This window comes from Schistocerca cancellata, chromosome 12 (genome assembly GCF_023864275.1).
Source record: "Schistocerca cancellata isolate TAMUIC-IGC-003103 chromosome 12, iqSchCanc2.1, whole genome shotgun sequence".
Lineage (NCBI taxonomy): Eukaryota > Metazoa > Arthropoda > Insecta > Orthoptera > Acrididae > Schistocerca > Schistocerca cancellata.
The window spans coordinates 94341771-94369626 of NC_064637.1; the positions used below are offsets into that span (position 1 = coordinate 94341771).

General features: G+C 42.9%; 1 protein-coding gene and 1 non-coding gene across 2 annotated transcripts in view; one reads left to right on the forward strand and one right to left on the reverse strand.

The window, feature by feature from the left end:
- Positions 1-2604: 2604 nt before the first annotated feature.
- LOC126109483 (leucine-rich repeat-containing protein 15-like) overlaps positions 2605-27856 on the reverse strand; it is a 38502-nt gene continuing 13250 nt past the window's right edge. Inside the window, exons 2-4 of the mRNA XM_049914509.1 lie at positions 14028-14922; positions 6839-7230; positions 2605-2833 (exon numbers count right to left, since the gene is read on the reverse strand). Of these exons, the coding sequence (XP_049770466.1) occupies positions 2605-2833; positions 6839-7230; positions 14028-14922 (1516 nt within the window). The remainder of the gene's footprint in view (positions 2834-6838; positions 7231-14027; positions 14923-27856) is intronic.
- Positions 16400-16474, forward strand: Trnas-cga (transfer RNA serine (anticodon CGA)). Its single transcript has one exon. It is a non-coding gene; the product is annotated as a tRNA-Ser (tRNA).

Below are 27856 nucleotides of genomic sequence, written 5' to 3' on the forward strand. Positions count from 1 at the left end.
GATAGAAACATGTGCATTGTTTTAAAATTAGGCCGCGTTCATTGTCAATACGTTCCAGAGATGGCAGCACCATATGGCAGATGGAACTTTACCGCCAACGGCGAGAATGAGAACTGTTTTAAATACTTAAAATGGCGACGTTTTCCTTACTTGAACAGCGTGCAATCATTCGTTTTCTGAATTTGCGTGGTGTGAAACCAATTGAAATTCATCGACAGTTGAAGGAGACATGTGATGATGGAGTTATGGATGTGTCGAAAGTGCATTCGAGGGTGCAACAGTTTAATGAAGGCAGAACATTGTGTGACAACAAACCGAAACAACCTCTGGCTCGTACAAGCCGGTCTGACGACATGATCAAGAAAGTGGAGAGAATTGTTTTGAGGGATCGCCGAATGACTGTTGAACAGATCGCCTCCAGAGTTGGCATTTCTGTGGGTTCGGTTCACACAATCCTGTATGACGACCTGAAAATGCGAAAAGTGTCATCCAGGTGGGTGCCACGAATGCTGACGGACGACCACACGGCTGCCCGTGTAGCATGTTGCCAAGCAATGTTGACGCGCAACGACAGCATGAATGGGACTTTCTTTTCGTCGGTTGTGACAATGGATGAGTCGTGGATGCCATTTTTCAATCCAGAAACAAAGCGCCAGTCAGCTCAATGGAAGCACACAGATTCACCGCCACCAAAAAAATTTCGGGTAACCGCCAGTGCTGAAAAAATGATGGTGTCCATGTTCTGGGACAGCGAGGGCGTCATTCTTACCCATTGCGCTCCAAAGGGCACTACGGTAACAGATGCATCCTACGAAAATGTTTTGAAGAACAAATTCCTTCCTGCACTGCAACAAAATCGTCCGGGAAGGGCTGCGCGTATGCTGTTTCACCAAGATAACGCACCCGCACATCGAGCTAACGTTACGCAACAGTTTCTTCGTGGTAACAACTTTGAAGTGATTCCTCATGCTCCCTACTCACCTGACATGTCTCCTAGTGACTTTTGGCTTTTTCCAACAATGAAAGACACTCTCCGTGGCCGTACATTCACCAGCCGTGCTGCTACTGCCTCAGCGATTTTCCAGTGGTCCAAACAGACTCCTAAAGAAGCATTCGCCGCTGCCATGGAATCATGGCGTCAGCGTTGTGAAAAATGTGTACGTCTGCAGGGCGATTACGTCGAGAAGTAACGCCAGTTTCATCGATTTCGGGTGAGTAGTTAACTAGAAAAAAAATCGAATGCCTTAGAACTTGAATGCACCTCGTACAGTTAGTCGCTGGGAACGGGGGGTGACGTCATCAGAAGGCGGCTCGGCGGAGCTCCACGATTTGCAGCGGTCAGGGAGATCATCCATGGCCGTCAAACCTGATACACCTGACCTAGCCCCTTCGGACTTCCAGTTGTTGAGCCACTAAAGGATGCCATTCGCGGAAGACATTTTGAGGACGATGAGGAGGTGATTCACATAGTGAAACACTTGTTCCGCGACCAGGACAAGAAATGGTACCGATAAGGCATACCCGCCTTCTCTCGCACTGGAGGAACGCCATAGAACGGGGTGGAGTTGTTTTGGGAAAATAGGGTCTGTAGATAAAACACCATTCTTTCGTTTGTGTAATTCTCATTATGTTCAATAAAGAATTAAAAATATGGCATTTCAGTGTTTGATCGCTATTTTTTTATTTTGAATGACCTGTTTCAGGCTAGCTGCCCATCTTCAGATCTGTTAGATAAAGTTAAAAATATAATTAACAAGAGAGATATATTTACTGATAGAGCTATCTTAGTTTACAAAAAGAAATTTTGGAATGTATTAAATGCCAACATACCATGTATTGCAGTTACAGGGTAACCTGTCAGTACAGAACTATTGGTATGATGCCATAACTAAAGTAATTATTAATCTGTTAAAACCTTATATCACAGTTCTGAGAAACCTGAGTGGTAAAAGCAAAAAGTACCCCCTATCTGTAAGGATTGTGCATATCTATCATACATATTAATGGTGAACATACCTTTTAATAATAAGACAATTTTTAAAGAAATAACATATGATTAATCTTTTTTGAGTGGACCATGAACTGAAATAATTTACACTAATTTAAAATTTTTTAAAGAAACTTAAAAATATAATTGAAATATATATATATATATATATATATATATATATATATATATATATATATTCTTTCGAAAATGTGCGTTTCCTCTTCTATGTACTGATTGGTGGTGGAGAGGATTTCCCTACGTCAGAACGTATACAGCGCCACGCCAATCATGTCTAGTTGTGATAAACAGTAAAGAATTGTTGAAGAAAAGAAAGCGGTGCAATATTTTCTGGGCAACCCTCATAACAAACTATCAAGGAAAACATGCAGATGGTGGTGTTTGCGGAAATCCTCTGAACCCACTATTCGTTGGCTATGTGACCTGTGACACAAGCGTGTCTCTAGATACTCTAGACGCACGTAATTACTGTAACATCGTGCTTGTGCAGTTGCTGTGTGAGCTGTTAATGTTGACTACTCTGGACGCCAGCCAGTAGTCGTATTGGTGCTACTGAAGAGCGTATTTCCCTCCTGCGATACGCCTATCCCTAGACCCTACTCTCCACTGTCCTTTGGACAGTGAGCAGACGTCGCCTCACGGATGTCCTTCCCAGCCTGTGGTCCAGGTCCTGAGCACTGCGGTGCGACATCGCCGATGTTGATGTGCTGTGATGTCAGCCAGGCAGCCATCGCAGCAACACTGCAGTTGGTGCAGTCCCATGGGTTACGTCCCAAGCGCAGAAGTTTCAGTGATGGCGCCCCGGCAAACAGCTCGGTTGGCAGTCTGTGGACAAGACACAAACACTGTAATTCTCACTAGTCTTCAGCAGTTCCAGAACTTGCTCAGTCCCGCTCATTCTGTTTTGTGAACAGGAACTGTTGATGATGATGATTTTTGTTTGTGGGGCGCTCAACATGGTGGTCATCAGCGCACGTACAAGTTCCAGTCTTTCCACTTCCAGTCTCTGCACTCCCCGACGAGATGATAAGGGCAACACAAACGGGAACTGCAGGAGAACTCGTTATGGTTGGGATATGTGTATAGCCACTGTATTAGTAGCGTATCTCACTGGAATCGTGTACAAGGTAGCAAAAGAATCTTCTTTTGGGACGATGATTGGAGATCCTGCTATGGCCTACGCAGGACAATATCAGAGGAGCCATCCTCAATCACAAAACCTCACTCCAGCAGACTGACCACAGACATTGGTTTTTGCTAGGCAGGAGAGGCATAAATAATACTCTTTTGCATCTCAGACGTACAAAACAGGTTGAGCGTCAAGTTACCTGTGGGCCAATCAAACTATTGTCTGTGGTATTTTCCACAAATCGTGCTGGTAAAATTCAGGAGTGCGAGTTTTACTGTTTCATATCAATAGTTTAGACAAGAAGAGAATACAAACTACAGAAGAATGCTGAAGATTAGATGGTTAGATCACGTACCTAATGAGGAAGTACTGAATAGAATTGTCTGTGAGGAGAGATTGGATAGTGGGACACATTCTGAGGCGTCAAGGGGTCACAAATTTAGTATTGGAGGGAAGCGTTGAGGGTAAAAATCGTAGGAGGCCACGAGATGAATACACTAAGCACATTCAGAAAGATGTATATTGCAGTAGTTACTCGATGAAGAAGCTTGCATAGGATAGAGTAGCATGGAGAACTGCACCAAACCAGTCTGTAGGCTGGAGACCACAACAACAACATAAAGGCGCTACAGTCTGGAACCGCGCGACTGCTACGGTCGCAGGTTCGAATCCTGCCTCGGGCATGGATGTGTGTGATGTCCTTAGGTTAGTTAGGTTTAAGTAGTTCTAAGTTCTAGGGGACTGACGACCTTAGAAGTTAAGTCCCATAGTGCTCAGAGCCATTTGAACCATTTTTGAACAACAACAACAACAACAGGACAGCTTCATGGAGCTGAAAATGTAAATAACTAATGCTTTTGTAGTCAGCTGAATCAGAAATGTGTAAAACGCAGTGGTAACACTCCTTTTAGACTGAAGGTGGTTGTGATGTCTTCAAACCAAACAGCGTGCCTATGGAATATCGCCTCAGCTGAGCGACTCCATTCGTGATTTCTTGTCAGAAAGGTCACGATTCGTAGTAATAGACGGAAAGTCATCGAGTAAAACAGAAGCAATATCCGGCGTTCCTCTAGGAAGTGTTATAGGCCCTCTATTGTTCCTGATCTACATTAACGACATATAAGGCAATTTGAGTAGCCCTCTTAGATTATTTGCAGATGCTGCTGTCATTTACCGTCTTGTAAAGTCATCAGATGACGAAAACAAATTGCAAACTGATTTAGATAAGATATCCATATGGTGCGAAAAATGCCAACTGACCCTGAATAAAGAAAAGAGAGAAGTTTTTCACGTGAGTGCCGAAAGAAATCCGCTAAATTTCGACTACGCGATAAGTCACACAGATCTGAAGGCTGTAAATTCATCTAAATACTTAGGGATTACAATTACAAATGACCTAAATTGGAACGATCACATAGATAATGCTGTGGGTAGAGCAAATCAAACACTGCCATTCATTGGTAGAACACTTAGAAGGAGCAACAGATCTACTAAAGAGAATGCTTACACCACACTTGTCCGCCCTATTCTGGAGTATTTCTGTGCGGTGTGGGAACCGCATCAGGTGTGATTGACGGATGACATCGAAAAAGGACAAAGAAGGGCAGCTCGTTTTTTATTATCACGAAATAGGAGAGATAGTGCCACAGACATGGTACGTGAATTGCAGTGGAAATCATTAAAAACATAGGCGTTTTTCGTTGCGACGCGATCTTCTCATTACATTTCGATCACCAGTTTTCTCCTACGATTACAAAAACATTGTATTGGCACCCACCTACTTAGGGAGAAATGATCATCATGATAAAATAAGAGTAATCAGGGCTAGCACAGAAAAATTTAGTGCTCGTTTTTTCCGCGCACATTTCGAAAGTGGAACGGTAGACAGCTTGAGGTGGTTCATTGAACCCTCTGCCAGACACTTAACTGTGAACAGCAGAGTAATCACGTAGATGTAGATTTAGGTGCACGTAGACCAAAATTCATAAAGTTATAATGTCGACCAGACACTATACTTGTTGGAGCACAATGCCCGATCCTAACGACACACTGGAATAAAGAAATGACAGAGACTGGTCTCAGATCGGTTCAAAGTGCGCAACTCTCAGTCATTTCAATTATTCAAAAACAGTCTTAATCGCATTATTATTATTATTATTATTATTATACCGCCAACCGGTTTCAACCCGACGCAGGGGTCATCTTCTGGGCGTTCACACAGTTGGTCGACTGCTGGTTGTGTCACTCCTGTCTACATAATGGCAGGAAACTATAACGATTAAGACTGTTTTTGAATAATTGATTAATCATACTAATCCTAATCACTGCTTCATCTCCACAGCCATGTTGTCCAAAAATCTCATTCATTTGCTGCTCTTTTTATGATTTTGTAACTCCACCAGTAGAAAAGGAACCCTTCGAAGATCACTTGTTATCCGTCCGCTGCTCTGTCTTCCCGACTGTTATGCCCCCCTTTTCCTCGCTACGGTAGACGTACCAAGTTGAAATTTATGTCAGATTCTAAGGTCTACACTCACTTGGCTATGCAAGAAAAGGGAAGCTTCTTAGTCAATGCAGTCACTAGATAAGGCTATTTATGTCACACATTTCCATACTTGCAAACTAACACATCAGAACCTTCACGGTACTTCCCGTTGATCTAAAAACTTAAAATTTGGCAAGAAGCATGGTTTCAATGCACAATCCGAAAACTGCGAATCTGTAATTTAATTTTATGAAAAAAAAATTTTTTTCTTATTCGTTGTTCGACTTCATACCTGAAATTAAGACATTCTCGAACGTTTTGGAATCACTGCGACCGATATCTTGCCAGCGTGAATGTCGGTAACAGGCAAAAATTATCGAGATCCACGATCAATTGTCAGTGTACATAATTAAGTTTATACGTAACCAGCAGTGCGTGAGTCCTGCTCGCAGGCAGTCAGTTTTATCTTTATTTTCGATCGTCAATCTTCCGACTACTTTCGTGCAGTCCACAACCTTCTCTCATCTATCGCTAATCTTTCCATCTTTATGTTATTGTTACACCTCATACCATCTACAACATATTTTGGAGATTGTGGACTTGGTGCGTCCCACTCCTTTCTTCCTGTACTACTCCTTCCAGCAACAACTCTTCTTGGAAGCTGTAGCAAATATCCCATTAGCTACCTACGTGTAACAATTTATGGGGCTATGAAATAAATAATTACTAGAATCAACGACGAAAATGGTATCTTTTTAAAAATTCTACAACTCTGGGAACCCTGATCACGAGAATCTAACTACTAAGCAGTTATCCTTGTCACAAAACATACACGAATGAAATGGTAGGGCATCCCAGTACATGCTACAACGGGAAGTAACCTCTGCCATGCCGTTAGTAGTACTTAGTGAAACATAACTAAAGATGGTGACACTAACGTAGTTGGTTCAGGTTTTGAAAAGAATAAGCAGCAAGGATCTTATCACACGAGTGCGTGGTCTCACGGAAGTTACACCAGGATATTTAGATGACTCTCCATCTAGGATCATACGTTGCAACTCAGACCAACAGGATTATTGACCGTCAAACTATGAGCACCAAGCACAGTTCTAATATTGCTTACACATCTTGTAGGACTGAAATGCCATCATGAGTATGGACGTATGGTCTATTCTAAAACTGAGACAGTAGACTAGTAATAAGAAATAATTCGTACCTACTAAGACAGTTGCCTTCGAGTGAGACAACACTGAGCTCAGTATTGTTGGTGAAGAGTCGCCCCGGAAGGCTCTTGAGCTGATTGCGGTCCAAATACAGACTGTCCAATTGGGGGCAGTTGCCCAGCATCTCCTCTGGCAGGTGTTGGAGGAGGTTCCCTTTCAGAACCAGGGTGTCCAGGGCAGGAGTTGGCTTGAAGACATCAACAGCCAGCGAGGTCAGCTGGTTGTCGGACATGTACAGGTAGCGCAACCGCTGCAAACCGGTGAACGCGTCTGCCGAGAGGGTCTTGATGGTGTTCCCAATCAGATGCAGCATGATAAGCCGTGGGGTGTTCTGGAACAGTCCTGGTTCCAACGACTCCAGCTTGTTGTGGTTCAGGCTCAGTATCTGAGAAAGGACGATGGTACAGTCTAAGCTTGACGGTAGCCAGGACAACATTATATATGTGACAGTGAGTTCTAGGTGTTTGGAGAGGGTAGTTCACCATTAACGTTAGACAGATAGATGGTCACCCAAATTATGGGACTAAACGTTTACAGACATCTGCTGTTCTTAGCTGGAAAGAAGGTACATAAGTGAATACAACAAGATACAATCGTTGTAGATGGCTTTGGTATTAAGATTGTTATCATCATACTAGTTGCGATGATAGTTGCCTATCACCAGTTGTTCTATAACAACAACTCAATAAAAAAAACTAATTTCAGAGACAACCAATTTTCTGAATGACAGTAATTTCCCACACCATGTGTCATTGGTTACACAAAATAAAAATATAATTCAGATTCTTCACTGCTACTCAATTTCAGTGGGCAGGGCAGCCATTATCTGTTTTAGCAAATTGTTAAAACTCAATCCTTTATCTCTGTAAAAACACTTCTTTACTCAGTGACAAACGCAGGAGAGAAAAGGATGTAAGGGATAATCCACTGAAGAGAACTACGACATTTTTTCGTTTAACCTACTGCTGAGTGCAAATATTTTCCCGTCTTGTTCGCCGGCCGGAGTGGCCGAGCGGTTCTAGGCGCTACAGTCTGGAACCGCGCGACCGCTACGGTCGCAGGTTCGAATCCTGCCTCGGGCATGGATATGTGTGATGTCCTTAGGTTAGTTAGGTTTAAGTAGCTCTAGGAGACTGATGACCACAGCAGTTAAGTCCCAAAGTGCTCAGAGTCATTTGAACGTCTTGTTCAATAACATGAGACAATAAAAAAACTTACAGAATTTTTTAAAACTGATAGTCAAGTGTTGTTTCTCAAATAAACGGTAATAACTTCGGAAACAAAAAGCAATAAACACTACAGAGAAGTTTTAAGCTAATAAGAGATTTTAGGATCTATTCTTTCTATCATATGCCAAGTGTTTTTAGTAACAAAAAATTTCTATTGCTTATGACTCACCAATTTCGACACAGAACGTGTTTTTTCAAATGAACAGAAAACAATTTATCGACATTTCTGTTACATTATAAAGCTACACTGCTAGAAATTCAGTAAAGAATGAGAACATAAAAAATAATGTATCTTTGTACGGAGCTTTAGCAACATAATTTGTCTCCAGCTCTTGTGGTAGGGGTCGAGCAGTTCTAGGCGCTTCAGTCCGGACCCACGCGGCTGCTACGGTCGCAGGTTTGAATCCTGCCTCGGGTATGGATGTGTGTGATGTCCTTAGGTTAGTTAGGTTTAAGTAGTTCTAAGATGACCTCAGATGTTAAGTCCAATAGTGCTCACAGCCATTTGAACCATTTGTTGTGGTGGGTCTAGCTAGTGGTTCATCATAAAAGCCGCGATATTGTGTTGGTATGTATGGCTGAAGTTCCCTTATGTCAACTATTTTATTCTCATTTACTCCGATATAGCCCTGTGGATAAGCAGGAGTACATTGCAGCACTGAATGGCTGACTGTAGAAGGTAACAGTTTAAAATCATGAACAAGCAGTTCATAAAACAATTACTTCCCTATGACACGATCCTTCTCTTATTGGAAGTCCATAAATTCACTTACATGGATCGTTGTTTTTTCATCTTCTCCACTCCACTTCCCATATACAGCGAATAGATCCCGTCTGGTGTGAGAATCTCCCTCTTTGTAACACACGTGTCCAGAAAGAATGCCTAAGAACGGGAAAATAATGACTTTCACTTTATCTTCCAGTAGCAATGATAGTTTGTAGAACTTCAACAACAGTGCTGTTTTTGTGTGAACGGGACACCCACCAGGAAATTTGTGTACGTACTTCAGTGGAATTTGATTTCTCACTATATAATGGTAAGCCAGAGATTTAGGAACCAGGTTTTAAATTGTAGGAGATTTCCAGGGCAGATTTGGACTCTGACCACAATCTATTGGTTATGAACTGTAGATTAAAACTGAAGAAATTGCAAAAAGGTTGGAATTTAAGGAAATGGGACCTGGATAAACTGAAACAACCAGAGGTTGTACAGACTTTCAGGGAGAGCATAAGGAAACAATTGACAGGAATGGGGGAAAGAAATACAGTAGAAGACGAATGGGTAGCTCTGAGGGATGTAGTAGTGAAGGCAGCAGAGGATCGAGTAGGTAAAAAGACGAGGGCTAGTAGAAATCCTTGGGTAACAGAAGAAATATTGAATTTAATTGATGAAAGGAGAAAATGTAAAAATGCAGTATGTGAAGCAGGCAAAAAGGAATACAAACGTCTCAAAAATGAGATCGACAGGATGTGCAAAATGGCTAATCAGGCATGGCTAGAGGACAAATGTAAGGATGTAGAGGCTTATCTCACTAGGGGTAAGATAGATAAAGCCTACAGGAAAATTAAAGAGACCTTTGGAGAAAAGAGAGCCACTTGTATGAATATCAGGAGCTCAGAGGGAAATCCAGCTCTAAGCAAAGAGGGGAAAGCAGAAAGGTGGAAGGAGTATATAGAGGGTCTATACAAAGGCAATGTACTTGAGGACAATATTATGGAAATGGAAGAGGATGTAGATGAAGATGAAATGGGAGATACGATACTGCGTGAAGAGTTTGACAGAGCACTGAAAGACTTGAGTCGAAACAGGGCCCTGGGAGTAGACAACATTCCACTAGAACTACTGACGGCCTTGGGAGAGCCAGTCCTGACAAAACTCTACCATCTGGTGAGCAAGATGTACGAGACAGGCGAAATACCCTCAGACTTCAAGAAGATTATAATAATTCCAATCCCAAAGAAAGAGGGTGTTGACAGATGTGAAAATTACCGAACTATCAGTTTAATAAGTCACAGCTGCAAAATACTAACACGAATTCTTTACAGACGATTGAAAAACTGGTAGAAGCCGACCTCGGGGAAGATCAGTTTGGATTCCGTACAAATGTTGGAAGACGTGAGGCAATACTGACATTACGACTTATCTTAGAAGAAAGATTAAGGAAAGGCAAACCTACGTTTCTAACATTTGTAGACTTAGAGAAAGCTTATGACATTGTTGACTGGAATACTCTCTTTCAAATTCTAAAGGTGGCAGGGATAAATACAGGGAGCGAAAGGCTATTTACAATTTGTACAGAAACCAGATGGCAGTTATAAGAGTCGAGGGGCATGAAAGGGAAGCAGTGGTTGGGAAGGGAGTGAGACAGAGTTGTAGCCTCTCCCCGATGTTATTCGGAATGGACAGTGTCTTGAAAGGAGGATATAAGACGAACATCAACAAAAGCAAAACAAGGATAATGGAATGTAGTCGAATGAAGTCGGGTGAAGCTGAGGGAATTAGATTAGGAAGTGAGACACTTAAAGTAGTAAAGGAGTTTTGCTACTTGGGGAGCAAAATAACTGATGATGGTCTAAGTAGAGAGGATATAAAATGTAGACTGGCAATGGCAAGGAAAGCATTTCTGAAGAAGAGGAATTTGTTACCATCCAGTATAGATTTAAGTGTCAGGAAGTCGTTTCTGAAAGTATTTGTATGGAGTGTAGCCATGTATGGAAGTGAAACATGGACAATAAATAGTTTGGACAAGAAGAGAATAGAAGCTTTCGAAATGTGGTGCTACAGAAAAATGTTGAAGATTAGGTGGGTAGATCACGTAACTAATGAGGAGGTATTGAATAGGATTGGGGAGAAGAGAAGTTTGTGGCACAACTTGACTAGAAGAAGGGATCGGTTGGTAGGACATGTCCTGAGGCATCAAAGGATCACAAATTTAGCATTGGAGGGCAACGTGGATGGAAAAAATCGTAGAGGGAGAACAAGAGATGAATACACTAAGCAGATTCAGAAGGATGTAGGTTGCTGTAGGTACTGGGAGATGAAAGAGCTTGCACAGGATAGATTAGCATGGAGAGCTGCATCAAACTAGTCTCAGGACTGAAGGCCACAACAACATCAACTATTAATGTCGTCTGGACTTCTTTTAGTCTCACCGCGCACGATATACATAAAATTTTGCAGTTTTGCCCCCTACGTTGTGGATTTCTACATTAATGGTGAGCTGACTGCGTAGAAGATCTTCTGTGCTGATATTTTACCCTTACATCGAGAAACAGCAGCTCTCCATGAGAAGTGTCGTTTTTCCTCTAAAATGTAATTTTGCATCTTGTCTGTGGACCAGAGATGTATAGTAGACGTGTTCCTTCAAAATAAGACTGTAGGTATTGTCTCCATAACCACTAAAATATAAATATTGCATCAAAAAGTGGAGAAATGCTGTTTCTGCAATAGGCTATTCAATTGTACACACTGCAGAATTCCATTTGCAGCTTCTCAAAATGGTTCAATTGGATCTAAGCCCTATGGGACTTAACATCTGAGGTCATGAGTCTCCAAGACTTAGAACTATTTAAACCTAACTAACCTAAGGACATCACACACATCCATGCCCGATGCAGGATTCGAACCTGCGACCGTAGCAGCAGCGCAGTTCCGGCCTGGAGCGCCTAGAACCGTCCGGCCACAGTGGCCGGCACTGCAGGTTGTCAAGGGGCAAAATAATTTAGATTTTCAATATTTCTTACAGTTGATGAAGGAATTTAAAAAAATTTAAATTATTGCTATAATCTACTCATTTTGATATGTAATCTTACTTTAAAAGCTCAATACAATAAAGCAAGTATTAAAGTTAAAAAGTGTGAATATACTTTTAGGTGGTGTCTATGTGTGTCTACAGTTTTTGAGAACCACAACGATTCTCTTCAGTCGTCGTTGGTCCCGTTCTTGCAGAATCTTTTATCAGCCGCAGCGATGTCGGAGATTTGATGTTTTACCGGAGTCCTGATATTCGTGGTACACTTGTGAAATGGCCGTACGGAAAATCCCCTCTTCATTGCAACCTCCGAGATACTGTGTCCCATCGCTCGCGCACCGATTATAGCACCACGTTCAAACTCCGTTAAATCTTAATAACCTGCCATTGAGGCAGCAGTAAACGATCTAACAACTGCGCCAGACACTTGTTGTCTCATATAGGCGTTGTCGACAGTTGCGCCGTATTCTACCTGTTTGCATATCTCTGTATTTGAATACGCATACCTGTACCAATTTCTTTCGATGCTTCAGTGAAATTTAAGTTTACATAGCCCCAATGGTGAGTATCTGTATGAACTTACATTTACCTCCGAACTGGTTTCTGGGACCTTCACTTGCTTTGACAGGCAGCGTTATAGAACTGAAGCATCAGTGACGTGGGAACATTAGATCAGTCTTGAGGGCAGTCTCATACAATGTAACTGGTTTAGACGACCGTTCGTGATGAGCAAACGATACATTATCGCATTCCAGTCAGCCACGAATTTTCAGTTTTCAATATATGTGAGTGTTACATCGTAATGTTCATGTTACCTGTGCTTATTAAAATCTAATATTCAATGGGTCATAACATTCTAGGGCTTATGCTGGCCTATCCTTCAAACACCTCCTCTGGTTGGTACAAAAAATGGTTCAAATGGCTCTGAACAATATGGGACTTAACTGCTGAGGTCATCAGTCCCCTAGAACTTAGAACTACTTAAACCTAACTAACCTAAGGACATCACACACATCCATGCCAGAGGCAGGATTCGAACCTGCGACCGTAGCGGTCGCGCGTTTCCAGACTGTAGCGCCTAGATCCGCTCGGCCCCCCCGGTCGGTGGGTTGGTACAACCCGTGGGAGATCGTCAGCTGATAGAGTTCGGAAATGATATGAGGAAACACTGAAAGTTTTCGTGAATCATTGAGATGCTTTCCAGATAGCCAAATTTATTAAGGGGATAAGAAGATGACAAGGATAATACAATGTAATCGAATTAAATCAGGTGGTGCTGAGGGAATTAGATTAGGAAATGAGACACTTAAAGTAGTTAATGACGTTGGTTATTTGAAGACCAAAATAACTGATGATGGACGAAGTAGAGTCGGTATAAAATGTAGACCTGCAATGGCAAGGAAAGCATACCTCACGAAGAGAAATTAATTAACTTCGAGTATAGATTTAAGTGTCAGGAAGTCTTTTCTGAAAGTAATTGAATGAATTGATGAATTGTAGCTATGTATGGACGTGAAACATGGGCGATTAATAATTTACATCAGAATAGAATGGAAGCTTTCGAAATGTGGTGCTACAGAAGAATTCTGAGGATTAGGTGGGTAGATCACGTAACTAATCATGAGGCACTGAACAGAATTTGGGAGAAGAGGAATTTGTCGCACAACTTGAGTAGAAGAATGGATCGATTGGTAGGACACGTTCTGAGGCATCAAGGGATCGCAAATTTAGTATTGGAGGGAAGCGTGCAAGGTAAAAATCTTAGAGGAAGACCAAGAGATGAATAAACTAAGCAGATTCAGAAGGAAGTAGGCTGCAGTAGTTACTCGGAGATGAAGAAGCTTGCACAGGATAGAGTAGCATGGAGAGCTGCATCAAACCAGTCTCTGGACTCAAGACAACAGTAACAACAAGGATTCGTAACATGGTTTGGCACAAATTTCCAGTAACCGTGACAGAGTAGCAGGTCTATTTTGAAGAAACATGTGTGACTGCAAAGAAGTAATCCAAGCTTGAAAGATGGTCCTATCCAATTAGTCCGCAACATACATTCCCTTAGCAGTGAGAAGTCTCATTTCTTTTGTGTCCGAGTAGTACACTTGAATGATTACATTTGTAGATTGAGGTCTGAGCTGTCATTCGTGATGATTGATGGATACTGAATCCTAAAATTAAACATAAATAAAATTATAAATTCTTACCCTGAGATCAGTAGTAGCTGCAAATATGTCCTTTGGAAGAGATGTCAGGTTGTTAAAGCTGAGATTGATTTCAAGCAGTGACACAGTTCTGGCAAAGATTGTTGGGGGCAGGGATGTGAGTTGATTCTGCGAAGCATGGAAATATATGAGTGGCACCGCATCATCCAGTGTTCCCTCCTCTAGAGTTGTCAGGTTGTTCCGAGAAAGAATTAAGTTGTGGAGATTCGAAGCGTTCCTGAACGCCCCAGCCGAGATGGTCCTTATGCCGTTGTTGGCGAGGTCTATGTAACCCACTTTTGGGTTGTGTGAGAGCAGACCATCCGGCAAGTGGGTCAAGTTGTTGTTGGCGAGTCGCAGGTTGCTGAGCTCCTTGTTGTGTCTGAACGTTCCAGGCCGCAGCTCCTGGAGACTGGCGGCGATCTCCACACTACTCAATTCCGGGCACAGCTCAAACTCGTCCTCTTCCAGGCTCTGGATGCCACTCTCCAAGTGTAGACGCTTGAGTTTGGGCAGTGATCGGAAGGTTCCAGGCTCCAAAGTGGTCGAATTCGGTATCTCCAAGATGAGGTCGCGCAGTAGCGGGTTGTTGGAGAAGGCGGACGACCTGATGATGGTCAGAGAGGGGGCGATAAGGTGGAGCCTGAGCAGGCTTGGTACACTGGCCAACACGGAAGAGGTCAGTTCTGTAACAGTTGGAAGTTCCAGTAGCAGAAAGTCGACGTTCTTGGAAAGGAGGCATGGAGGTGCCTGAAAGGCATTTTCGCAGGTTGCGCCCCCAAATGGTAAGACCTCACATGGACAGTCGGTGGTGTTGGAAGCGCCGTGAAAGTCCACACTGGATAACAGAAGGACAGCAGCCAGTAAGGTTCCTGTAGCGTGGGGCCTGCGACGAAACCTGAAACATTCACCAACCACTGGGTTACACACTGAAACGTCCCATCCGTCCTTATTCTGAACACCTGTAGCACTGCGCTAAGTCCCGCTGCTGCTTCCACAGTCTACGTCTGCATCTACATGTATACTTCACAAGCCACCGAACGGTGAGTGACGGAGGGTACTTTGCGAGCCAATGCCACTACCCTCTCTTCCTGATCCCCTATCATACCGTCCGTAGGAAGAGGAGTGTGATTTGGGGAGGGGACCAAATACTGGAGTCATCAATGGGATTAGGGTCAGGATGGGGAAGAAAGTCGGCCGCGTACTTTTAAAGGAACGATCCTGGCATTTACCTTAAGCGGTTTAGGGAAATCACGGGAAACCTAAATCAGGATGATCGGACGCGGGGTTTGAACCATCATACTCCCGAATGCGAGTCCAGTTTGGTAACCACTGAGCCACCTCGCTCGGTTCCACAGGGAGAACGATTGCTTGTAGTCATCTGTGTGGGCTCGAGTCTCTCTTATTTTGCCTCCATTGTCCCTTCGCGAGATATACGTTTGAAGGAAGCTTAGACTGAATGATGGCTCTAGGAACGTATGCTATCAGAATTTTAACAGTAAACTATACCACGATGCAGAACGCCTCTCCTGCGTCGTATGCCACTGGAATTGACTGAGCATCTTCGTGATGGATTCGTGGTTACTAAACGAACACGTCACGAAAATTGCTGATCTTCGTGACTCTTACTGACGTGAGGTGTGCCGCTGTACATATTTGCTCCGAAACGTCTGTTAGCTCATAAGGATTGACTCTATGCACTGCTGCACTATTAAAACTGGTCTACACAAAGGGTCACCACTCAAGCTTTGACCAGCAAGATAGGGGTTAAGACTCTCCCTAATCCAAAGCCAATAAGGCAGTACATCTATGTACACTGACGGAAAAAAAAAATCGGGAACACCAAAAGGGAGTTGTGTGATGAAACTTCCTGGCAGATAAAAACTGTGTGCCGGACTGAGACTCGAACTCGGGACCTTTGCCTTTCGCGGGAAAGTGCTCTACCAACTGAGGTACCCAAGCACGACTCACGCCCCGTCCTCACAGCTTTACTTCCACCAGTACCTCGTCTCCTACCTTGCAGAACTAGCACTCGCGAAAGAAAGGATATTGCGGAGACGTGGCTTATTCACAGCCTGGGGGATGTTTCCAGAATGAGATTTTCACTCTGCAGCGGAGTTTGCGCTGATATGAAACTTCCTGGCAGTTTAAAACTGTGTTCCTGACCGAGAGTCGAACTCGGGACCTTTGCCTTTCGCGGGCATGTGCTCTACCAACTGAGCTTCCCAAGCACGACGGCTGAGCCATGTCTTCGCAATATCCTTTCTTTCAGGAATGCTAGTTATGCAAGGTTCGCAGGAGAGCTTCTGTTAAGTGTGGAAGGTAGGAGACGAGGTACTGGCGGAAGTAAAGCTGTAAGGACGGGGCGTGAGTCGTGCTTGGGTAGCTCAGTTGGTAGAGCACTTGCCCGCGAAAGGCAAAGGTCCCGAGTTCGAGTCTCGGCCCGGCACACAGTTTTAATCTGCCAGGAAGTTTCATATCAGCGCAAACTCCGCTGCAGAGTGAAAATCTGATTCTGGAGTTGTGTGACACAAACAGCAATTAGTAGGCGTGTTTCGACCTCTGGAAGACGACGTCTATTCAGATTTTGCGCTAGTCTCATAAGAGGGGCCACGACGATGTTTGCTTTGAATACAAGCTGTAACGGTCGTGAGGGTTAGTTTCCTTTGATATTGGACGTGGCGAGTTGACGTTAGCAAAGAATGTCTTTAAGTCGACAAACACGGCACTGGGAACACATTTCTGAGATTGAATGAGGTCTTTTAAAAGGGCCACGAGAAGCTACATGTTCCTTCACAATATTGCAAAGAGTCTTGACAGGAGTGTAGCCACTGTACATGACTGCTGGCGGCGGTGGACTCGAGAATGTACGGTCACGAGAAGACCGGGCTTCAGACGGCCACGTGGCACTACCGAGAGGGAAGACCATCGTGTTCGGCCTATGGCTTCGGCGCATCGTACTGCATCAGAAGCAGCAATCTGAGCGGCAATCGGCACAACAGTGGCGCAACCCAGACACCCTGTAACGGGCATTCCACTGAGCCGAAACCATCGCCATTTCTTACTTCAGTGGTGTCAAGTGAGAGCTCACTGGAGGGCAGGTTGGTGGTCTGGTGAGGTTTCTGATGAAAGCTGGTTCTGCCTCGGTGCGAGTGATGGCCGTATGATGGTTAGAAGAAGTTCAGTTGAGGCCTGAAACCAACCTGTCTGCGTGCTAGACACACTGGATTACACCTAGAATCGTATGATAGAAGAAGAACTCTTGTGGTTATTCCGCGCATTCTGACTGAAGATTAATACATCAGTCTGGTATTTCGACCTACTGTGCAGTCATTCATGAACTGCACTCAAGGGGGTGTTTTCCAACAGGATAACACTCGCCCACATACCGCTGTTGGAACCCAATATCCTCTACAGCGCGTCGACATGGGACATTACCGGAGGAAGCTGCAGCTTCATTAACAACCAGCTTTGGTTGTCTCAGATGACAATTTGTTTGGCTATAGTAAAGGTAAGTGCACCATAAAGGCAATTCTGACATGTGGTTGATAACGGAACCAAGACTAAAGGAAAAGCAAGATATATTCATAGGATTTTTCGATATCCAAAAAGCGTTCGGCAGTGTCAAATGGTGTAAAATGTTCGACATTTTGAGAGAAATAGGAGTAAGCTAAGGGAAAAATGGGTAATATACAAAAAGTGCAAGAACCAAGAGGGGAAAAAGAAGAGTGTAAGACCAAGAACTAAGTGCTCATATTAAAGAGGTGTAAGACAGAGATGTAACCTTTCGTCCCTGCCCTATACATTGAAGAAGCAATAACGGGAGTAAATGAAAGTTTAAAGAGTGGAATTAAAATTCAAGCTCATAGGATATCAATGATAAGATTCGCTGACGACATTGCTATCATCAGTGAAAGTGAAGAACAACTACAGGATTTGCTGGATGGAATGAAGAATCTAATGAGAACAGATTGTGAGACGAGAATAAATCGAAGAAAGACGAAAGTAATGAGAAGTAGCAGAAATGAGAACAGTGAGAAACTTAACATCATGATTGGTGATCAAGAAGTAGATGAAGTTAAGTAATTCTGCTACCAAGGCATCAAAATAACCCATGACGGTCAGAGCAAAGAGGACATCAAAAGCTGACTAATACTGGCAAAACGCGCCAAGAGAAATCTACTACCTACCATATGGCAGGACTTGCTAATAAGGATGTTGGTAAATCTGCTTATATGTCTCCCTCTGCAATGTGTTTGTATATTCGTAATAAGAGGAAAATAGCTTTTAATGAGTCTGTATTTATTTGGGTTAAAGGTAATGGAGTATGAGAGTATGTGAAGTTTGTTGGTGACTGTACTTTGTATTTTCATAAATAAATTCATCTGCATGCAAACTGTTCTGTAGCGTGCGACTGGATTCGTGATTTACTGTCAGGAAGGTCGCAGTTCGTAGTAATAGACGGCAAATCATCGAGTAAAACTGAGGTGATATCACGTGTTCCTCAGGGAAGGGTCCTGGGACCTCTGCTGTTCCTGATCTATATAAATGACCTGGGTGACAATCTGAGCAGTTCTCTTAGGTTGTTCGCAGATGATGCTATAATTTACCGTCTAGTAAGGTCATCCGAAGACCAGTATCAGTTGCAAAGCAATTTAGGAAAGGTTGCTGTATGGTGTGGCAGGTGGCAGTTGACGCTAAATAACGAAAAGTGTGAGGTGATCCACATGAGTTCCTAAAGAAATCCGTTGGAATTCGATTACTCGGTAAATAGTACAATTCTCAAGGCTGTCAATTCAACTAAGTACCTGGATGTAAAAATTACAAACAACTTCAGTTGGAAAGACCACATAGACAATATTGTGGGGAGGGCGAGCCAAAGGTTGCGTTTCATTGGCAGGACATTTGGAAGATGCCACAAGTCCACTAAAGAGACAGCTTACACTACACTCGTTCGTCCTCTGTTAGAATATTGCTGCGCGGTGTGGGATTGACGGAGGACATCGAAAGGGTGCAAAATAGGGCAGCTCGTTTTGTATTATCGCGTAATAGGGGAGAGAGTGTGGCAGATATGATACGCGAATTGGGATGGAAGTCATTACAGCAAAGACGTTTTTCGTCGCGGCGAGATCTATTTACGAAATTTCATTCACCCACTTTCTCTTCCGAATGCGAAAATATTTTGTTGAGCCCATCCTATATAGGTAGGAATGATCATCAAAATAAAATAAGAGAAATCAGAGCTCGAACAGAAAGGTTTAGGTGTTCGTCTTTCCCGCGCGCTGTTCGGGAGTGGAATGGTAGTGAGATAGTACGATTGTGGTTCGATGAACCCTCTGCCAAGCACTTAAATGTGAATTGCAGAGTAATCATGTAGATGTAGATGTAGAAATAGGGGTTTTAATTTAACGAAAAAAATTCTTAGAATGTAGGTGTGGATCTCGGCATTGTATAATAGTGAAACTTGGACTGTGGGAAAATCAGAACACAAGAGAACTGAAGCATTTGAGATTCGGTGCTATAGAAGAATTGTCAAAGTTATGGGGACTGATAAGGTAAGGAATGAGGAGATTCTCAGCAGAATCGGCGAAGAAAGAAATACAGGATCATTTGTTCCACCGTGTACAAACTCTAAGGATTGGTCGGTGAGTGGATACGGAACAAAAAAGGTCTAATGAACTTCAGTACGGAAACGCATGGTTTCCAGGCTATGGGCTGTGCTACTGCGTGAGCGGAAACTATATTCTTCAAGTACAGCGAAAGTGCGTCAATAAACATCAGACGAGAGCTGGGCAGTGGATACTTCCGGTGTACAACATCAGTGGTTCTCAGCACATTGATTCTCTAACTTAACTTGAAGGCGTGACTGAATGCTGCATCGAACATGACGTACGAATATGTTCTCTTTTACACTTAAAACCACGAGAAAACAATAGAAAATTCCCACCCAAACCTCGCAAAATGGAATATCACGATTCATGGATTTAGTGCTGGTGCTGAACAGTTTTTCCTGATTGCTTAGCTACGTTTGCACCAAGTCTAATACTGGGGCCGATCCTTTGAACGGTGAAAGTCTTCTGCACATCCAACGATAAATTTCCTTGTCCCCAGTCTCACTTACTTCTTGCAGGAAGCAGAACAAGTTTCCACTCCCAAGAAAGGTACCAGAATCACAAAACAAATTATCGAATAATTGAAAGAAAGTTGAAATCAAATCGTGAAGTGCTATAAAAAGATCGATAGTAGTAGTGCTTGGGAGTAATATGCGGGAAGTGTTATATTGAAAGTCTGTTTAGGTCATGGATTCATCCTGGGACGACTTAATTTGTTAAGGTGATAGCTTGCGATATGTGTGACATATGAGTTGGAATCTCATTGTGGCAGAAATTTTAAATTGTCATTATAGATCACTGCCAATGGAGGGAGTACTTTGAGTTAGGTTATAGCATTCTTTTCTTTTCAGCTTCGGATTTGTGGATCCACCTTGATGTAAACACTTTATTTAGTATTCTTACATTAGTTGCACTGATCACTTTTCATCATCATAGTTTTTCCCCGAATGACAACAATCTGGCAAAAGTGATGTAGTTAGTTGGTTTAAAATATCATTTATTTTAGATTCTCAGCTACTGCACTCTGTCCATTTTCGAGCGAGGGTTTTGGTACCATTACTGGCAAGATCTTTCCGTTTCTTTTCCTTTTAGTTAGTAAATACTTTACTTTCTCAATCTCATTATTTCCTCTCTTCGCCATTATATCGATCAAATGAAGGGCTTATTTGAATAGTGGTACAAGTCCATTTTTGTTCATTGTGAGATACAGAGTTCTAAATTTAAATGAGCGCTGAAAAATCTGCAGTTGATATACCAGAAATATTGAAGTATGTATAGTGCTCTCAGCTTGGAACTCTCCTCAGTTACAGACATCATTTTGAGGGCTACGTCTAGCGCTACCATCTACTGGCTTTTGGGACTGAAGAGGCAATATTCCAAGACCTTTCAGAAAAAGTTCCGCATTTTTTTAACCGAAACTGGGCGAGAAAAAAGTGTTGCATTTCTCATTGAATGCCTCTCGTAGCCTGAAACTTGATACTCGTAAACCACAATAAAGCTATCAATATTTCAACTCACCTGGGCTGAAAAACAAAGCAATACACTTTACATTGAAAGAATGGCGATAAATTAAAATTCCACTGTTCTAAAAAATCTAGTGTATGGAAACAAAAAAAAATTTGTTTTCATACATCCATCTCTTACAGAACACATCAACTATTCTAACCAGCACATGGGACAGTTCAGCGCCTAAAACCACTGAAAATTACTGATCTGAAATTAACTTTTCTAATAATTCAAAGAAATGTCTGTTGCTCGTCTAAAAATGGTGAATTTTAACAGACGACTTGTAACACAGATTCAGAATACTACAGACAGAAGCGGAAAGGCGTTGTAAGTATCGCAATTCAAGCGAAAGTCCCCTCCGCACAGTTGTGTAACCGCACGATCTTAATGGGAGGTCCTGGTCGACACCAATGAAAAAATTGATTTTTTTACCTAATTTTTCCCCAAAGTATATAAGATATACCTGCTACAAACCGGCCGCTGCACCCGAGCGGTTCTAAACGCTTCACTCCGGAACCGCGCTGCTGCTACAGTCGCGGGTTCGAATCCTGCCTCGGGCATGGATGTGTGTGATGTCCTTAGGTTATTTAGATTTAAGTAGTCTTAAGTTCTAGGGGACTGATGACCTCAGATGTTAAGTCCTACAGTGCTTAGAGCCATTTGAACCAAACCTGCTAAATGACTTTTTGATTGTGAAAGTACGAGGGCTATCCACAAAGTACATTACGTTTTGGAATTAAGAACAAATAAAGTATTGGAATTTTTTTTATTATATACAGATGAAAGCCACACTTAGATACTAGTTTTCTACATAGTTGCCATTTAAATTAAGGCACTTACCGTAGCGATGGACGAGCTTGGAAATTCCTTCGTCGTAAAATTCGGCCGCCTGCGCCTTCAACCACGTGGTTACCTCTTCTCGAAGCTGTGCGTCGTCATCAAAACGCTGCATAGCCACCCACTTCTTCATTGCTGGGAACAAGTGGAAGTCGCTCGGTGCCAGGTCGGGGCTGTACGGCGGGTGAGGAAACAACTCCCACTTAAAAGATTCGAGAACTTCACGAGTGGCATTTGCCGTGTGGGCCCGGGCGTTGTCGTGAATCAGCAAGATCTTTGAGCCCAACTTTCCCCTGCGATTGTTTTGTATTGCTCTTCTGAGGTTGTGCAGAGTTTGGCAATACCTTTGAGAGTTTATTGGAGTGCCTCTTTCCAGGAAATCCACAAAAATCACACCTTTTCTGTCCCAAAAGAAGAGGTAACCACGTGGTTGAAGGCGCAGGCGGCCGAATTTTACGACGAAGAAATTTCCAAGCTCGTCCATCGCTACGATAAGTGCCTTAATTTAAGTGGAAACTATGTAGAAAAGTAGTATTAGGTGTGGCTTTCATCTGTATATAATAAAAAAAATTTCCAATACTTTATTCATTTTTAATTCCAAAACGTAACGTACTTTGTGGATAGCCCTCGTATTTTTGCTGTTATGGCGTTTTGAATGGAATCGATCGAAGTAGAGGCAGCTGTAGGTTCCCAATGAGCTACACTGCCGTAGTTGCACATAAGATGTGACCTGTATATGAAGTTCTGTCCGATGAAGGTTTGCGAAAAACATGCACCGGTGCCGATACACGAAATGACAACAAGAGCTTCAGCGCACGCAATTGGAAATTGGTACCGAAACACCATTGTGGGGTAAAAATGTTGAAATAGCGACATATAGCTGCAGTTATGTTCAACGCAGGTTATTCATCTATTCTGAAGACCATGAACGTGTTAGGAACTACAGCGACCAACAGCAAGTACTTCGCGATGTTATCCGACAGGAAACGCTTGAAAGCTGCAGAGCAAGGATTATCTCAGTTTTTAAAAGAGTCCAGACTGAAAAACAGCACCATATTTATAAACAGATCATGTTTGAGAAAGAGGATGCGTGCCTCTATGGTGCTGAGATCGCAGGTCAGTGATAAGGTTTGTAGCGACTTGTTGTCTTTAATCGAAGTTTAAACGCCTTTTTCTCGAAACAACTATTCTCAGCGCACGAAACACTCAAGATTCTCGACAGGTTAAGTGATGCATTTCATTTTCAAAAACCAGCCTTCAGTTGCGACGGGTGGTAGGGAACACTCCTGTTGTGTCGATATGTTTTTCTTTCCCCCACTAAGGGACGCAAGAGAGATCAATACGTAATTCAGTTTTTTTTCCCAAGAAAACTTCCTTACATTTCTGCATATCAGCAGGCTCAACACCGTGAGGTACAACGAGGCCAATAGCTGTTATTTGAACCGCAGAACACACAAAGAGTGAAATGTCTTTGATTTCTCTTCCAAGAAAGGTTATAGAATTCATAATGAAATCTCGTGAGACATGATCACGTATCTAGGCAAAACTATAATGAAACAAAATTAAATAAATTGATCACTTGCAACATATTGCACTGTTAATGCAATCAAGAAGTAATATGAAACAAAAATCACAACAAAAAGTGAATAGTAGCCCTATATCACTCACTGTCAAGCCTCAGTAACGGTCAAACAAAATTTTTTCACGTGGAGGAAGCTACACTGCGTTTGATTTGGATACTGACTACATGTGACTTGATATAATGTATTACGTTCCATGGAATCGCGTGAACGAAAACAAGTACATACATCTGATAAGGAAAGTTAAAAATCAGAACAAAAGTGGATAAAAGCTGGAAGAAGACGCAAAAACTTGTAGTAGTAAAGAGTAAATAATGTGTTACAGTGCAACATGTCATACTAGTGCGACAAACTCTTGTACAGAATGAAAACAAACTTGACATCTGGGTCTTTCACTCAATTTTTCGCTTCTGTTGGAAGTCTTTTGAAAATTAAACCTGCAGAATAACGCGCCCCTTAGTGCGAACTGATTATAAAAAATGGTTCAAATGGCTCTGAGCACTATGGGACTTAACAGCTGTGGTCATCAGTCCCCTAGAACTTAGAACTACTTAAACCTAACTAACCTAAGGACATTACACACATCCATGCCCGAGGCAGGATTCGAACCCGCGACCGTAGCAGTCGCACGGTTCCGGACTGCGCGCATAGAACCGCGAGACCACCGCGGCCGGCTGCTGATTATAGGACTGTTTACTTAAGTGTAAATAGTTTTCTTGTCTATTGTTCACTGAGTGGATGTGACAGTTACTTTCGAATGAGTTGCTATTATTAATCTCAACAACATCGGTACACTTGAACAGAGCTCTGCTCAAAGTTCACGAACTGCCATGACAGATGGTCCTGATCCTCCTTTTTTTGGTCTAAAAATGGTCGTGAATATACGTAGCTGTTCCAGAAGACGATGACATGGGATTTAACAGATTTAAAATGTGAAAATTTAGCAATCAAACAATATTATACACTACTGGCCATTAAAATTGCTACACCACAAAGATGACGTCCTACAGACGCGAAATTTAACCGACAGGAAGAAACTTCCTGGCAGATTAAAACTGTGTGCCCGACCGAGACTCGAACTCGGGACCTTTGCCTTTCGCGGGCAAGTGCTCTACAATCTGAGCTACCGATGCACGACTCACGCCCACTACCCACAGCTTTACTTCTGCAAGTATCTCGTCTCCTACCTCAGATGGTAAGGCACTTGCTCGCGAAAGGCAAAGGTCCCGAGTTCGAGTCTCGGTCGGGCACACACTTTTAATCTGCCAGGAAGTTTCATATCAGCGCACACTCCACTGTAGAGTGAAAATCTCATTCTGGACAGGAAGAAGATGCTGTGGTATGCAAATGATTAGCTTTTCAGAGCATTCACACAAGGTTGGCGCTGGTGGCGACACTTACAACGTGCTGGCGTGAGGAAAGTTTCCAACCGATTTCTCATACACAAACAGCAGTTGACGGGCGTAACCTGGTGAAACGTTGTTGTGATGCCTAGTGTAAGGAGGAGAAATGCGTACTATCACGTTTCCGACTTTGATAAAGGTCGGGTTGTAGCCTACCGCGATTGCAGTTTATCGTATCGCGACATTACTGCTCGCGTTGTTCGATATCCAATGACTGTTACCAGAATATGGAATCGGTGGGTTCAGGAGGGTAATACGGAACGCCGTGCTGGATCCCAACGGCCTCGTATCACCAGCAGTCGATATGACAGTCGTCTTATCCGCATGGCTGTAACGGATCGTGCAGCCACGTCTCGATCCCTGAGGACGTTTGCAAGACAACAACCATCTGCACGAACAGTTCGACGACGTTTGCAGCAGCATGGACAATCAGCTCGAAAACCATTGCCGCGGTTACCCTTGACGCTGCATCACAGACAGGAGCGCCTCCGATGGTGTACTCAACGACGAACCTGGGTGCACGAATGGCAAAACGTCATTTCTTCGGATGAATCCAGGTTCTGTTTACAGCATCGTGATGGTCGCACGCGTCTTTGGCGACATCGCGGTGAACGCACATTGGAAGCGTGTATTCGTCATCGCCATACTGGCGTATCACCCGGCGTGATGGTATGGGGTGCCATTCGTTACACGTCTCGGTCACCTCTTGTTCGCATTGACGGCACTTTGAACAGTGGACGTTACATTTCAGATGTGTTATAACCGACGACTCTACCCTTCATTCGATCCCTGCGAAACCCTACATTTCAGCAGGATAATGCACGACCGCATGTTTCTGGTCCTGTACGGGCATTTCTGGATACAGAAAGTGTTCGACTGCTGCCCTGGCCAGCACATTCTCCACATCTCTCACCAATTGAAAACGTCTGGTCAATGGTGGCCGAGCAATTGTTTCGTCACAATACGCCAGTCATTAGTCTTGATGAACTGTGGTATCGTGTTAAATCTGCATGGGCAGCTGTACGTGTACACGCCATCCAGGCTCTGTTTGACTCAATGCCCAGGCGTATGAAGGCCATTATTACGGCCAGAGGTGGTTTTCTGGGTACTGATTTCTCAGGATCTATGCACCCACACTGCGTGAAAATGTAATGACATGTCAGTTCTAGTATAATATATTTCTCCAATGTATACCCGTTTAACATCTGCATTTGTTCTTGATGCAGCAATTTTAATGGCCAGAAGTGTATTTAATAAAACAAAATTTAAAACAATTATCCGTGTCAAACCATTTTCCGCCATATAGCTGTTCGAGGACTTAACAGCCTCGCCTTCATGATCATCAGTGGATTACTTTACAGTTTTGTTCGCTGGATGTAGCCACTTGCCTGTTTTGAGATTCATTGCGCTGCAAACGGAATGTGCCACTAGGGTTATCAATATTAAACAGTGATTAAATACTTACAATACGTTCCTGCGGCAAGAACCGTGAGGTTCGTCGTAAACATACATTTTCTTTTTTAGATGTCCGCCTGCTTAGCTGTGTGGTTACGTGGTTTCCTCCAATGCTGCGGGCCCGGTTTCGATTTCCGGACGGGTTGGGGAATTTTCTCCGCTCGTGGACTGGGTATTGTGTGTCCTTATCATTTCATACTCATCACCGGCACACAAGTCGCCCAGTGTGGCGTCGACTGAAATAAGATTCACACTCGGCGGCCGAACTTACCCGAATGGGGCCCCCCCGGCGAGCAATGCCATACGCTCATTTCATTCTTTTTTTTTTCTTTTTTATATGACTCACAGGCACGAATAAACGAGATAAACTGTCAGAGAGAGTACAGATGAAGAGACAGAGTAGCTTCTAAAAGTCATCGTACATCCGTTACTATTTTGCACTGCGAATCAAGTGTATACATAAATAGTATACAAGACAGTGTTTGACTCTTTACAATTTTTCCGTCTAAGAATGTCATCATTCCAAAACATAAAAGGAAATATGACAAGTATAAAACTTCTAAACCTATATTTTGGGCATATTTTTACAGTTTTTCCGGTTTGGTCATTTGCCGAGTTGTATGATTTTGGTCGGTCACTCGACAACAGACGGCGGAAAAAGTTACTATACTTTAAAGCTTCTAAAAATGTTCATTGCCGCTGTTTCACCTTTGTCATTGTCCGTGTTCTACACATGTTTCCCACTGTGCATAAAAATGTCAGGTTCTTAATAATGGTTGAGTCTCTAGCTTGCCTAGCTTGTGAGATCTTATTAGATTATTATCGATGTTGTCAATGTTGTTAATGTGAGTGTGTTGTTTTGTGAAAGTGTTAAAAATGGATCAAATGGCTCTGAGCACTATGGGACTTAACATCTGAGGTCATCGACAACAGACGGCGGAAAAAGTTACTATACTTTAAAGCTTCTAAAAAAGTTCATTGCCGCTGTTTCAGCTTTGTCACTGTCCATGTTCTACACATGTTTCCCACTGTGCATACAAATGTCAGGTTCTTAATAATGGTTGAGTCTCTAGCTTGCCTAGTTTGTGAGATCTTATTAGATTATTATCGATGTTGTCAATGTTGTTAATGTGAGTGTGTAATTTTGTGGAAGTGTTAAAAATGGATCAAATGGCTCTGAGCACTATGGGACTTAACATCTGAGGTCATCAGTCCCCTAGAACTTAGAACTACTTAAGCCTACCTAACCTAAGGACATCACACACATCCATCCCCGAGGCAGGATTCGAACCTGCGACCGTAGCAGCAGCGCGGCTCCGGACTGGAGCGCCTAGAACCGCACGGCCACCGCGGCCGGCAGTGAAAGTGTTACGTGTGAGGATGAAAATGTATATTTATGACGAACCTAATGGTTCTTTTTGCTGTAGCATATCGTTAGT